This window comes from Rhinoderma darwinii, chromosome 3 (genome assembly GCF_050947455.1).
Source record: "Rhinoderma darwinii isolate aRhiDar2 chromosome 3, aRhiDar2.hap1, whole genome shotgun sequence".
NCBI classification, from domain to species: domain Eukaryota; kingdom Metazoa; phylum Chordata; class Amphibia; order Anura; family Rhinodermatidae; genus Rhinoderma; species Rhinoderma darwinii.
In genome coordinates this window covers 152,640,073-152,655,718 of record NC_134689.1, presented here as the reverse complement: position 1 = coordinate 152,655,718, position 15,646 = coordinate 152,640,073, and the positions used below count along the sequence as shown (strand labels likewise).

General features: G+C 45.9%; 1 protein-coding gene across 1 annotated transcript in view; it reads right to left on the bottom strand.

Annotated features, from left to right (window-relative positions):
• Window positions 1-461: 461 nt before the first annotated feature.
• The window catches only part of WIF1 (Wnt inhibitory factor 1), a 154,667-nt gene continuing 139,482 nt past the window's right edge, over window positions 462-15,646 (bottom strand). Inside the window, exons 9-10 of the mRNA XM_075856889.1 lie at window positions 10,857-10,952; window positions 462-1,122 (exon numbers count right to left, since the gene is read on the bottom strand). Coding sequence (XP_075713004.1) covers window positions 1,001-1,122; window positions 10,857-10,952 — 218 coding nt within the window. The 3' untranslated portion in view covers window positions 462-1,000. The remainder of the gene's footprint in view (window positions 1,123-10,856; window positions 10,953-15,646) is intronic.

Below are 15,646 nucleotides of genomic sequence, written 5' to 3'. Positions count from 1 at the left end.
AATCCAGAACGTATTCCTCAACTAGCATTGCGGCTAATGGCCTGTGTTTCTTTCACATACTTTCTGGCTCCCTCTTTCCACATTTGAGGAGCTGACAGCCCTTAAAGGGCTCTGTCACCAGATTATAAGTGCCCTATCTCCTACATAATGTAATCGGCGCTGTAATGTAGATAAGATCAGTGGTTTTTATTTTGAAAAACGATAATTTTTTAGCAAGTTCTGAACAATTTTAGATTTATGTTAATTAGTTTCTTAATGCCCAACTGGGCGTTTTTTAACTTTTGACCAAGAGGGCGTTGTAAAGAGGAGTGTATGACGATGACCAATCAGCGTCATACACTTCTCTCCATTCATGTCCATTTGTCCAATTGGAACTGTAGTTATTAAAGAGACAAACTTATTGCATACAACTCATGTGACACTTTAATATATAATATTGTAAAGTTTATTTGATGATTTTAATAATGTCTTTACACAATCTGCAATTTATATACTAGTTCTTTATATGCCACATACTAGAAGCAAGTGCTCAAGAAACAAAAAAAGATTCAGTTTGTCCTTTAGAATGAATTATAAATACCTTAATTTAATCGTTAATCCCTTTCCATGTCTTATGTTGCTAATAATATTAAGAATATGGACAGATGTGTGAAGAACTAAACACCATATTGGCAGTTTAAAACCTACTAAAGTAATACAAATTGGTGAAACAAAATACTATCGCCTTATCACTCCTTAAAGTTAGGTTTTATTATTAGAATACTGAACAGCGGACATGGGTTGTAAGAACCACTAGGTCAACAAAACAAAATAGAAACCTACTGGCAACACTACACGCATACAACAATTACACGTCAATGTTATGTCAGTGGTTCATAATGCTGAAGCTAGTGAGATTTAGACCAGAAAACGGTGATGAACATGTATTCATCCAACACAAGGGAAGTTAATGGAAGCTGTGAACTTTGCGTATTGTAAACGTTTTCAGATGAGCTGGGAATCACCAGATATAATTTGACTCAGGGGGAACATGCCTGTCTTCAGTCCTTTTAGGTGAAGGTGTGTGCTGCCTATTTTTGGTGCCTGTTGGCCTCATGGCATTCATAAGGTTGGCTCCATACCCTAAAAAAATCAGAATCCAAGAGAACATAAATTAGAAAAACAGACCATTATTCACACTTTACATTTTCTGATTGTGTTTGTGAAAAAAGAATGTTATATACATAAAGTGGCTGTCCAGTGTTATGTAAACAAAGCTTAAAGGAGTTGACTTTTCACTTTTCAAAAAGAAGCTGGCGCGGCAATCGGCTGATCGCCAAGGATCTGGCTTATCTCACCCCGTGATCAGCTGTTATCACCGGGGGAAGCAGCGGCCAACCACATAGCCATACTGTTCCCACTGCAGGAGAAATGTAGCATTACTTGCCTGCTATTCAAAGCAATCACCGTCTATTAAATTCAATTACGCATCAGGTCTGCCACAGACGGGACCACAATCTATGATGGACAGGGGTTGGTCTGGTGGAACATTACAATTGTCTTCAAGTTAGCTTTACCTAGTCTGGGCATTTTCTTCTGACCTCTGATTGTATTCGCCCAGAAAACGTATTCAATATTTTTCATTTTAAACATTGAGATACTTAGACCCCAATGTCTGGCACCAACAATCATTAAATACAAAGTCACTCACATCACATTTCTTCATGATTCTTTTATTTGCACTAACAAGCAGGTGCAATTCTGATTTGCAACCAATACATATTTTTATAGGTTTCAGTTGCCCTATTGTTTTACTCATTTATGTATTTTTTGGAATAGTTCTACAGTGTAGAATGTTAGAATAACCAAGTAGATCTGTGACAATAGAAAACTAAGGGGATGAGAGGGGGGCAGTCATTTCACAGATGTTCACACTGTGTGACGAGGGACATAAAAAATTAATAAAATGATATTTCATATCATACTAAAGAAGTTTATCTGTTTTAGAGTATAAACCCTTAGGCTGCATTCTCATAGCTTTAATACAGCATTGTAGATTTAGAGCCAAACGCAGGATCCGTGAGCCTTGGTCCCCACCTCCTTCCTAGGAGATGCCAGTGCTCATTTCCGCTCCGGTCTGCTGTGTCCCGTAGGGTGCGCACGCACAAAGGAAATCGTCACCATCATCAACTGCCATGATTTCCTGGTCTATAAGAAGGCCCCTGGCCTTCTGATTCTTGCCTGAGCGTTGTTAGTTTTCCCAGTCTGTCTTGCAAATGGTCCTTTAGTGTTTCCTGTTCCAGTTGTTACCTGTGCCTTGTTACCTGTTCCTGTATCCCGTGCTGTCCTTGTTCCTGTACCTATTAGTGCCGGAGTCGTGTCATGTCCTGTGTCATCTGCCACGTCCGGAGGAATCCGCCACGTCCTGTGTCATCTGCCTTGTCCTGTGTCATCTGCCACATCCAGAGGAACTCGCCACGTCTGGCGCAACCTGCGGCACCTGTGTCATCCGCCACGTTTGGCATTACCTGCTACGCCCTTCTCCAACTGTACCAGAGCTGCGGCCACTGGACTATCCAGGTACCCTTGTGTGGGACATTGTATTGCTGGGGTTTCCTGTTGCTTGGCCAGCTGCCTCCCCGCTACGGTGATACGGCCTAGTGGGTCCACTAACCCACTTCGTGACAGTACGCTCAGGCCATGGACCCCGCTGGTCAACCTGAGACATTGACCACAGAAGCCATCGTGTCCAATCACGACAAGACCAACTCCTCCTGTCGGTGAACGCCATAGCCCATCGGCTGCTTGCTCCAACCACAGTCGTCACCGCACCCATTCCTGCGGTTCCTCCTGCTACACTTCCTGTCTGCACCGGTACCGATCCCCTGTGCTTCATGCCGCTACCTCCACGCTATGATGGAGACCTGAGGTCGTGCAGGAGATTTTTGTATCTATGCCTGATCCACTTTAGACTACATGCCAGGTCCTTCTCTTCGGATGATGCCAGGATCGCCTTCATCATCTCTCTCCTTACTGGCAAAGCCCTGACATGGGCTAATCCTCTGAGGGAACATCAGGGACCAGAGACCCGTGACTTGCAGTGCTTCTTACCGACCTTCTGCTCGATCTTTGAGGAACCTGGGAGAGTTTCTTCGGCTGCTGCATCCTTGCTGATCCTACACCAGGGAGACCTCTCTGTGGGCGAGTATGCCATTCAGTTCCGTATCCTGGCTGCTGAATGGACCTGGAACAACGAGGCTTTGGTGGCCACATTCTGGCAGGGACTGTCTTCAGGGATTAGGGATGAGCTGGCTGCTCGCGATCTGCCATCTACCCTGGACGATCTTATCCTACTCGCCACCCGGGTTGACATGAGGATCCGGGAGCGTTCCCAAGAGGTTCTCCGGGAGAGAACTTCCTAGGCTGGATTCTACTTTTCAGCAATCCTCCTCAGTTGTCCCACCAGAGTATCCTATGCAGAGTAACTATGTCAAATTGTCTACCCAGGAGAAACAACGCAGGCGCACTTCTGGACCCTGTTTGTATTGCGGCCTTGGAGGCTATATTGTGCATCTGTGTCCCCAGAGGCCAGAGAGACCCCATTGCCTAGGATTGGTTGCAGAGACAACCCTAGGTGGAACGGTACCTAATAAAGCATTCTGTTCCAAGTTGACTATTCCGGTGACCCTAGTATCCGGCGGGTGGACACATCAAGTTTCTGCCTATCTTGACTCTGGTTCTACTGCTAACTTCATCCAGAAAGAGCTAGTGGGTCATCTTCGGTTGCCCACAGTTCCCCTAGAGACGTCTTTGGCTAATGCCTCAGTTAATGGACTGCCTCTGCCTGATCCCATCGTTTCTAAAACCAAGCCATTGAAGCTCCAGGTTGGAGTTCTTCATTTTGAAATGATTTCTTTCATTGTTTTGCCCAAGGCCATCAATCTTGTTCTGCTCGGCCTGCCTTGGCTTCGACTACATGCCCCAGTCCTGGACTGGAATTTTGGAGAGGTTCTCCAATAGGGCTCCAAGTGCCTTGGTCGTTGTCTGTTACAGATCCATCCTGTCAAGCCTCCTCTGCCTCAGTCATTGGCGGGACTGCCTCCCCAGTTTTCTCAGTTTGCAGATGTTTTCAGCAAAAAGGAGGCTGAGACGCTGTCTGCACATTGGACTTATGTCTGCCTCATTGAACTAGTTCCTAATGCCTCTCTTCCCCATGGTCGAGTATATCCCCTATCCTTGCCAGAGTATCTATTCATGAGAGTCTGTAGAGGGGTTTCATACATAAGTCTTCCTCCCAGGCCGGGGCTGGATTTTTCTTCGTTAAAAAGAAGGAGGGATCCCTTCGACCCTGCATTGACTACCGTGGTCTCAACCAGATCACGGTCAAGAACAAATACCCATTGCCACTTATATCTGAGCTGTTTGATCGCATACGAAGAGCCAAAAAATGTTCTAAGCTAGACCTACGGGGGGCATATAATCTAATCCGGATTCGCCGGGGTGATGAATGGAAGATGGCTTTTAACACCCGGGACGGGCACTTCGAATACCTAGTGATGCCCTTCGGACTGTGTAACGCTCTCGCAGTATTTCAGGAGTTTGTTAATGATATCTTCCGAGATCTCCTCTATGTCTGTGTTGTTGTTTATCTCGATGATATTTTGATTTTCTCCCCAGATCCGACGACTCATCGGAGGCATGTCCGTCAGGTTCTACTACGATTAAGGGAGAGTCATTTATACGCCAAGCTGGAGAAGTGTGTCATTGAGAGGAGTTCTCTGCCCTTCCTGGGCTACATCATCTCGAATCAAGGTCTCAAGATGGATCCTGAGAAAGTGAAAGCTGTCCTGGAGTAGCCACGTCCTCAAGGCTTAAGGGCCATACAGCGGTTCCTGGGATTCGCCAATTTCTACCGACAGTTTATCCCAAACTTCTCATCTCTGACGGCAGCCATCTCTACCCTTACCAAGAAGGGTGTGTATGCCAAGATGTGGACCCCAGAGGCAGAGTCCGCATTTATTAGCCTCAAGAGAGCCTTCACTTCAGATTTGATCCTCCATCATCCTGCCGTATCTCAGCAGTTCTCACTGGAAGTGGACGCTTCCTCTGTTGGTGCTGGTGCACTTCTTTTCCAGAGAAGCTCCAAAGGAAAGGCAGTAGTATGTGGCTACTATTCTAGACGTTTTTCTTCTGCTGAGCGCAATTACTCTATTGGAGATCGGGAGCTACTGGCCATCAAATTGGCTCTAGAGGAGTGGAGACATCTTCTAGAGGGCGCTGCTCACCCCATCCTGATCTTCACCGACCCCAAAAACCTTACCTACCTTCAGTCGGCTCAACGACTGAATCCCCGTCAAGCCAGGTGGTCGCTGTTCTTCACCCGTTTCCAGTTTGTGCTCCACTACCGTCCCGCGGACAAGAATGTGAGGTCCGATGCCCTGTCCAGATCGTTTGAGACGGAAGACACGGTAGAGTCCCTTCAGATTATCATAGACCTGTCCTGCATTGTCACTGCTAATCCTCTGCAGGTTAGAGAGGACTTTTGTTCGGTTGGCAGACAGGAGAAAAATTCTCCGCTGGGGACACAGTTCGAAACTGGCTGGGCACGCTGGTGTCCGTAAAACCCGAGACCTGATTGCTCGTCACTTCTGGTGGCCCACGCTACCTAAAGATGTTCTGGACTTTGTTAGAAACACACACCGTGCAAGAAGAGACAAAGTTATTCACTCCAAGCCTGCCGGCCTGCTTCTACCTCTGCCTGTACCCAATGCCCCCTGGCAGCACATTGCGATGGACTTTGTCACAGACCTTCCCCCCTCAGCAGGATGCAACACTGTCTGGGTGGTGGTGGACCGGTTCTCTAAGATAGCACATTTTATCCCACTGACCGGCCTACCTTCTGTTCCTCAACTGGCGAGTCTCTTCATTCTACACATCTTTTGCTTGTATGGCTTGCCTCTTCACATTGTGTCCGACCGGGGGGTTCAGTTTACGTTAAAGTTCTGGAGAGCCCTCTGTAAACTCCTGGATGTGAGATTGAACTTTTCCTCAGCTTATCACCCCCAGTCCAATGGGCAAGTTGAGAGGATCAACCAGATCTTGGGGAATTATCTCCGCCACTTCATCTCTTCACAGCACGATAACTGGGTACAGCTTCTACCATGGGCCGAGTTCTCATACAACAACCACACTAGTGAGTCCACCTCTTTCACTCCATTTCACATTGTGTACAGTCAACATCCTAGAGTCCCTCTTCCAGTGTCAACCACATCTCAAGTACCCGCTGCTGACTCTGCATATGGGGACTTTTTGCAAGTCTGGCAACAGACCCGGTCCTCTATTTTACTGGCAGTCGATCGCATGAAGCGAAAAGCAGATACTAGGAGAAGAGAGCCGCCTCAGTATTTTCCGTGTACCAAAGTCTGGCTATCCACTCAGAACATTCGTTTGAAGGTGCCTTCATACAAATTTGATTCCCAGGTTCCTTGGTCCATTCGAAATTCTGCAACTAATAAACCCTGTCTCCTATAAGCTGCGGCTGCCTCATGCCCTCAGATTCTCCAACTCCTTTCATGTGTCCCCCCTGAAGCCAGTGGTTCTGAACCACTACAGCAAGAGTTCTAGTTCCACAATTGCTCCCAGCGGTTCTTCTGATGTGTTCGAGATGAGGGAGATCCTGGACTGCAAGAGGGTAGGAGGAAGGACTTTCTATTTGGTAGACTGGAGAGGGTTTGGCCCTGAGGAGATTTCCTGGGAGCCAGAAGAGAACCTCAGTGCCCCTGCGCTTAAAAAAAAATTCCTCTCTCGCTCTGGCCCCAAGAAGAGGGGGCGTAAGAGGGGGGATATTGTAGCGTCCATGGCCACGGGCCGTCGGGTTTACACACCTCCCGACGCCCGCAGCGATGGATCCGTGAGCGCTGGTCCCCATCTTCTTCCTAGGAGACGCCAGCGCTCACTTCCGCTCCGGTCTGCTGTGTCCCGTAGGGTGTGCACGCACGCTCATGCCCGGCCTTAAAGGGCCAGAACGCGCACAAAGGAAATCATCATCATCATCATCATCATCAACTGCCATGATTTCCTGGTCTATAAGAGGGCCCAAGGCCTTCTGATCCTTGCCTGAGCGTTGTTAGTTTTCCCAGTCTGACTTGCAAATGGTCCCTTAGTGTTTCCCGTTCCAGTTGTTACCCGTGCCTTGTTACCTGTTCCTGTATCCCGTGCTGTCCTTGTTCCTGTGCCTATTAGTGTCGGAGTCGTGTCACGTCCTGTATCATCTGCCACGTCCAGAGGAATCCGCCACATCCTGTGTCTTCTGCCTCGTCCTGTGTCATCTGCCACGTCCTGTGTCATCTGCCACGTCCTGTGTCATCTGCCACGTCCGGAGGAACTCGCCACGTCTGGCGCAACCTGCGGCACCTGTGTCATCCGCCACGTTTGGTGTTACCTGCTGCGCCCTTCTCCAACTATACCAGAGCTGTGGCCACTGGACTATCCAGGTACCCTTGTGCGGGACATTGTATTGCTGGGGTTTCCTGTCGCTTGACTAGCTGCCTCCCCGCTACGGCGGTACGGCCTAGTGGGTCCACTAACCCACTATGTGACAATTGGATCCTGTAATATGTAATAATGTTTTGTAAAATTTTGGAAAAAACTTTCACATGGCATCTGATCTAATCCCGTTTTGGCTCTAAATAATAATCACCTTGGTTTGGGTGACTGCATTAGTATGGTACATATGAAGGAACAATGGAAAGGTATTTGAATTACTTTTCATGCTTTATGGATGGTAAAATGTCATTATTTCAAGTGCTGTCTGGAGTGCACTTTTCTATGAAAGAGTCTATGGAATATATAAAAAAAAATAAAAAAAATCTAATGAAAAGTGTCCCTGTTCACTGTTCCTATCAGAAGTAATTCATGCTCTAGAATGAATGATGTATAAATAATTTGGAAATATAGACATAGCCCTGGCTTTTTGGCTGATGCCCGTAAATTAATACATCATTTTTTTTGTCCAGCAATCCTTCATTTAAAGATTGTCTGGTTTATATGAGCAGCTGGACTTGCCAGCAATGGAAATCAAACTTTTTTCCCCAGCAAAGTTCCATTTCTGGCTCTTTTAAAGTAGTACCCTTGTTATGCTATTGCTATGTGTATATTATGACTCTTACACCATGTCACTGTTTGTTCAGCATACTTACAGATTTGGTAAACAGTTCTGCACAGGGCATGAATAAATAAGCACCGGTTTGTTTCAAGTTCTGTCACACTCCATAATAGTACCTATCATTATCTGCCAGCATCATCAGATTAAAAGCTTTCATTGGAAAGAAGCCAAAACTTTCTTGCCAGTTTAAACTCTGTGGTGGTCTGGCCCCTCTTATACTGAACTCATGGAGGTAAAAGGAACCCTAACTCTCAGTGATTTTGACTGACACTTGGAAATGGCAATTCATAGTAAGTGTTTACGACAGATCTATGTGGTAGAAGAAGATTATTACAAAATTCACCTTTGCTTGTTATGTTATTGTTTAATTGTTTTTTTTTTTTTAGTACACTAGAAGTCATATAAACTACAGGGACCTGTCATGGTTTCAATACTTTTTTTTGCTGAAAACATAAAAACCGTCTTATTTGCGGTCTTTGGGAGGTCTGTCCACTTTGTGCCAAAAACGGGATTCGATCCTATTAGAGGCAAAAGTCGGAAAACTTTTTTAAAAAGTTTTTTTTACTTCTCTATAATGGGATCAGATCCGTTTTATGAAGTATCATTGTAATATATTGTCATTATCTTTTTTGCTATTTTCACTCATTTAAAGCAGATCTGTTAGATATTTTTGCTGTCCTGTCTGAGGGCAGCATACAGAAGTGACATATAAGCAAGAGGGCTTAGCCAGTAAATCGCCATAGCTTCTGAGAATTTACATACTATACTTGTGGTGCGGCGGACGCGATGCAGGGCTGGAGTCCAATAATATTCATATATTCTCGCACCCACCCCCACCCTCGATGGTGATTGTCACATCTCTCCCTATGCACAGTAATGGGGAGTAAAGTTTCAATCAGAGTTACAGTATGTACAGTTACGTCCATAATTACTTGGACAGTGACACAAGTTTTTGCATTTTAGCTGTTTACCAAAACATATTGAATATACAGTTATATAATCTATATGGGCTTAAAGTGCAGACTCTCAGCTTTAATTTGAGGGTATTCACATCCTAATTTGAGGAAGGGTTTAGGAATTACAGTTTTTTAATATGTAGCTGCCTCTTTTTCAAGGGACCAAAGGTAATTGGACAACTATCTCAAAAGCTATTTAATGGGCTGCATGGGCTATTCCCTTGTTAATGCATCAGCAATTAAGCAGGTAAAAGGTCTGGAGTTGATTCCAGGTGCGGCGTTTGCTTTTGAACCCACAACATGAGGTCAAAGGAGCTCTCAATGCAAGTGAAATAGACCATCGTTAGGCTGAAAAAAATGAAGAAATCCATCATGGAGATAGCACAAATGTTAGGAGTGGCCAAATCAACAGTTTGGTACATTCTTGAAAAAAAAAGAGCGCACCGGTGATCTCGGAAACTCCAAAAGTCCTGGACGTCCATGGAAGACAACAGTGGTGGATGATCACAGAATCCTTTCCATGTTAAAGAAAAACCCCTTCACATCTACCCAAGTGAAGAACACTCTCCTGGAAGTAGGTGTATCAGTAGCTAAGTCTGCCATAAAGAGAAGAGTCCATGAGAGCAAATACAGAGGGTTCACCACAAGGTGCAAACCATTAACCAGCCACAAAAATAGAAAGGCCAGATTAGACTTTTCCAAACAACATCTAAAGAAGCCAGCCCATTCTGGAACAGCATTATTTGGACAGATAAAACTAAGATCAACCTGTACCAGAATGATGGGAGGAAGAAAGTATGGAGAAGGTTTGGAACGGCTCACGATCCAAAGCACACCACAGCCTCTGTATAACATGGTGGAGGCAGTGCGATGGCATGGGCATGCATGGCTGCCAAAGGCACTGAGTCACTAGTGTTTATTGATGATGTGACTGAAGACAGCATCAGCCAGATAAATTCTGAAGTGTTCAGCGATATACTGAAGTCAATCAGACAAGTCAATCGCCAGATCTCAACCCGATCGAGCATGCATTTCACTTGCTTAAGACAAAACTTAAGGCAGAAAGACCCACAAACAAACAACTGAAGACAGCTGCAGTAAAGGTCTGGCAAAGTATCACAAACGAGGAAATAAAGCATTTGGTGATATCCATGGGTTCCAGACTTCAGGCAGTCATTGCCTGCAAGCGATTCTCTACAAAGTATTAAAAAATACAATTTTATGTATGGTAATGTTAATTTGTCCAATTACTTTTGAGCCCCTGAAATGAGGAGGCTGTGTAGAAAAATGAATTAAACCTGAAAGTCTACACTTCAATTGCATCTCAGTTTTTTCATTTCAAACACAATGTGGTGGCAAGCAGAGCCCAAATCATGAAGATTCTGTCACCACTGTCCAAATAATTCTGGACCTAACTGTATATCAGAGATGTGTCTGGTAACGAGTCAGGCAGCTGTGTGTCCTTTACATGACCAGAACAGATTTTGTTCCACTGGAAGTAAACAATTAGGGTTTGTTATTGAATGACTGCAAGCAGAGATCTGGAATTAATACACAAAGTGTATGGGAAAATTATACAATGAACAACCTTTCTTTGCTGAACTAAAGATGCTAGATGTTACAATTTCTGTGAACATTGCCATTGTTAGTCAAAAGGTAAAGGCTGAATTACAATAAAACACTAAAAGGAAGCATAGTCAAGAAAAGGCAATAACCATGAGTTCAGAGAACAAATAGAAAACGGGCATCGTACTTACTTTTGTTACAGAATCTACCATTCCAGCCTTCCTTGCATTGGCATTTGTTGGGTTCAATGCAAATTCCATGTGAACCACATGAGGGTTCACAAACAGCTGCATAAAAACAAAGCAAGATTATAAAAACCTGGTAAACTATTCCCCACAACAAGTCATACACAGCTGAGTGATTTTTGTAGTTTTGTTCTTTGGGGGTGGGGCAGGGATGAGATATGGCAGCGGGGAGAGGTAAAAGGGAAGCTTTATACCTACTTTACCCATTGGGAACAATTCTTATTTTGGCAAGAGAAATGTGGGCACCAAAAAAAACAATCCAGGACATGCCTGACGAAGACCTCAGTTCAGAGTTGAAATGCGTAGCACCAGTATTTTTTATGTATGTATATGAATAAATCAACATTTGTTTTGAATACCTATGGTGGATTATTTAAGAATTTTGCACAAGAGCGCCCCACAAAGGGGTATTTTTTACACTGTCTACATATCATTGGACCACGGGGGAAATCTCCATCTATGGAGCCAAACACCGTGGGTCAACTCCGGAGGCCTGCTGAGAGCGCCGAAAATATTGGGACAGTATCCCGAACTGCTCCAAAGTTGTGTTGTGCCGATAATCCCGCACAACTCCATCATGTGAGTCAAACCAGATTCACCGATCTTTTCCACACAATACCCCAGAAGGTATTACCTTAGAGGAGCGCCGTTGTCGCTCTCTTTGTTTTTCTGTTAAGAATCCAGGACACTAAAGGCGGAATTGGGCCTGTACAGCATGTTTTATATATTTGACAGCTTCTTATCATCACAAAGTTACAATTTGGTTAGAACTGTGCGGTATAAATGACTCTCCCAACATGATTTTCCTCAATGTACTGTCGATTTCCCCTAGAATGACTTTCCCCCAGGGACATTGATGGAGCAACTAAAAAAAAGTGATAATCGCCATTATGAACAGAAAATGTCATCAGGGTGATTGTCATTTTGAAAAGGGAAGTGATAATGGGCGCCAACAAATTTTATAGCATCATGGTACAAAGCTTCACAACCATGAAATAAAGCACTCATCTATTTATACATGGGTACTGATGTCACTTATACTAGTCCTTCTCAATTAACTAGAATATCATCAAAAAGTTAATTTATTTCAGGAATTCAAATCAAAAAGTGAATCTCATATATTATATAGATTCATTACACACAGAGTGATCTATTTCCAGCATATTTTTCTTTTAATGTTGATGATTATGGCTAACAGGTAATGAAAACCCAAAATTTAGTCTCTCAGAAAATTAGAATATTGGGTAAAAGTTGAAAATTGTAGACTCATGGTGTCACACTCTGTAATGTCTATGGCCACGGCCCCTCGTTCTGACTTACCCCTCGACGGCCGTGGCCATGGACATGGGTGTTCCCTGCAGCGTTGTCCTCCTGTGAGGCGCCGGCACTCGCTTCCTGGTATCGAGACTGTCTCCAGAGGGTGCGGTCTTAAAGGGCCAGTGCGCGCATAATTGCAGGAAGTCTGCAATCAAGCCCAGAATGCTACTGGATTATAAAAAGGGCTCTGCCCTCTTGTTCCTTGCCTGAGCGTTGTTCGGTACACAAAGTTTGTCTTGCTAATGGTCTCCTAGTGTCTTCCAGTTCCCAAGTGCTCCCTGTTCCTGTATCCTGTATGCCGTGCTGTCCTGGTCTAGTGCCATGCTGAAGCGGTTGTTGTGTTCTGCTACTCTACGCCTGACGTCTACCTGCTGCCTGGTCCCAGCCGAGCCTGCCTTGCTACTGTCCGAGTTGCCACAGGTACTCTTTCTGGACTAGAGACTCTGTGCTATACCTGTTTGGCCAGCTGCCATCCCGCTATGCGGTACGGCCCAGTGGGTCCACACTCCGCATCGTGACAGTACGCTCAGACCATGGACCCCACTGGTAAATTCAAGGACATATCACCCTCCCAAGCCATGCAGGCGGACCGGCAGGATCTCCGAGCAAGACAGGATCAACTTCTTGTGGCAGTGGATTCCATGGCAAAGCAGCTAGGAACGCTAGCTGCTTCCCTTCCTGCCCCTATGCAAGCTCCTCCATTTGACCCTCCTGCTACACCTCCTGGCATTTCCGGTTCGGATCCTCGGTTCTCGCTGCAATTATCTTCTCGGTTCTATAGAGACGCAAGTACGTGCAGAGGGTTTCTGAACCAATGCCATATCCATTTTACCCTGCATGCCCAAGCATTTCAGTCGGATGGAGCCAAGATCGCCTTCATTGTGTCTCTACTTGCCGGCAAGGCCCTGGCATGGGCGAACCCAATCTGGGAACGTCAGGGACCCAAGACCCAAGATCTAATCGTCCGGCAGTTCTGGTGGCCCACGCTGCCCAAAGACGTCATGGACTTTGTCTCCTCATGTACGGTATGCGCAGCAAATAAAGTTACCTGCTCCAGACGCTGCCTGAGCCCGTTGCTCCCTGGCAGCATGTTGCAATGGACTTTGTCACGGATCTTCCTCTCTCTGCGGGTTGTAGTGTGAACTGGGATGTGGTGGATAGATTTTCTAAAATGGCTCATTTTGTTCCCTTGACTGGTCAGCCTTCTGCTGCGCGATTGGCCGACCTCTTCATTCAACACATCTTCCGTCTGAACAGCTTGCCTCTGCATATTGTCTCGGATCGAGGGGTCCAGTTCATCTCGAAGTTTTGGAGAGCACTCTGCAGTCTCCTCGGTGTCAAGTTGGACTTTTCTTCGGCCTATCATCCCCAATCCAATGGGCAAATTGCGGGTTAACCAGATTATGGCGAACTATCTGCGTCACTTTGTTTCCAGATGGCATGATGACTGGGTGCAGCTGCTCCTGTGGGCAGAGTTCTCCTATAATAACCACACTAGTGAGTACACCACCTCCAGTCCGTTCTTCATTGTCTACGGCCAACACCCTCGAATACCTCTTCCTGTCTCTACTATGTCCCAGGTACCTGTAGCTGACTCTATCTTCAGGGACTTTCTGCAGATATGGCAATAGACCTGATCTTCTATCCTGCTGGCGGTGGACCGCATGAAGAGAAAGGCAGATACTAGAAGACATGATCCTCCTCAGTTTCTTCCAGGTACTAAGGTCTGGTTGTCTTCAAAGAATATCCGGCTGAGGATGCTGTCCTCCAAATTTGCTCCCAGGTTCCTCGGACCCTTCGAGATCCTGCTACAGATTAACTCCGTGTCTTACAAGCTGCGGCTACCTCCTACCCTCAAGATCCCTAACTCCTTCCATGTCTCCTTGCTGAAGACCGTGGTCCAGGATTCCTAGTTCCACAGTGGCTCCTGGCAGCTCGTCAGGGACTTTCTAAGTAAGGGAGATTCTGGCCACCAAGAAGGTGGGAGGAAGGATGTTTTATTTGGTGGATTGGAGGGGATTTGGTCCAGAAGAGAAGTCTTGGGAGCCAGAGGAGAACATCGATGCCCTGTCCTCGTGAGGAAGTTTCTCTCACGCTCTGGTCCCAAGAAGAGGGGGTATAATGTCTATGGCCACGGCCCGTGGTTCTGACTTACCCCTCGACGGCCGTGGCTATGGACATGTGTGTTCCCTGCAGCATCATCCTCCTGTGAGGCGCCGGCACTCACTTCCTGGTATTGAGACTGTCTCCGGAAGGTGCGCGTGCCCGCGCGTGCACAGTCTTAAAGGGCCAGTGCACGCATAATTGCAGGAAGTCTGCAATCAAGCCCAGAATGCTACTGGACTATAAAAAGGGCTCTGCCCTCTTGTTCTTTGCCTGAGAGTTGTTAGTTACAAAAAGTTTGTCTTGCTAATGGTCTCCTAGTGTCTTCCAGTTCCCAAGTGTTCCCTGTTCCTGTATCATGCATCCCGTGCTGTCCTGGTCTAGTGCCGTGCTGAAGCTGTTGTCGTGTTCTACTACTCCACGCCTGACGTCTACCTGCTGCCTGGTCCCAGCCGAGCCTGCCTTGCTACTGTCTGAGGTGCCAGAGGTACCTTTTCTGGACTATAGACTCTGTGCTATACCTGTTTGGCCAGCTGCCATCCCGCTATGCGGTACGGCCCAGTGGGTCCACACCCCGCATCGTGACACACTCTAATCAGCTAATCAACACAAAACACCTGCAAAGGTTTCCTAAGCCTTTAAATGGTCCAACAGTCTGGTTCAGTAGGCTACACAATCATGGGGAAGACTGCTGACTTGACAGTTGTCCAGAAGACAGTCATTGACATACTCCACAAGTAGGGTAAGACACAAAAGGACATTTCTAAAGAAGCTAGCTGTTCACAGAGTGCTGCATCCAAGCATATTAATGGAACATTGAGAGGAAGGAAAAGGTGTGGTAGAAAAAGGTGCACAAGCAACAGGGATAACCGCAGCCTTCAAAGGATTGTCAAGAAAAGGCCATTCAATAATCTGGGGAAGATACACAAGGTCATGGGATACAACTGTCGAATTCCCTGTGTCAAGCCAATCATGGCCCAGAGACAATGTCAGAAGCGTCTTACCTGGGCTAAGGAGAAAAAGGACTGGTCTGTTGCTCAGTGGTCCAAAGTCCTGTTTTCAGATGAAAGTAAATTTTGCATTTCACTTGGAAATCGAGGTCTCGAGTCTGGAGGAAGAGTGGAGACACGCTCAATCAAAGTTCCTTGCTGTCCAGTGTGAAGTTTCCACAGAAAGTGGTGGTTTGGGGAGCCATGTCATGTGCTGGTGTTGGTCCACTGTGCTATATCAAGTCCAGAGTCAGCGCAGCCATCTACTAGGAAATTTTAGAGCACTTCATGCTTCCCTCTGCTGACAAGCTTTATGGAGATGCTGAT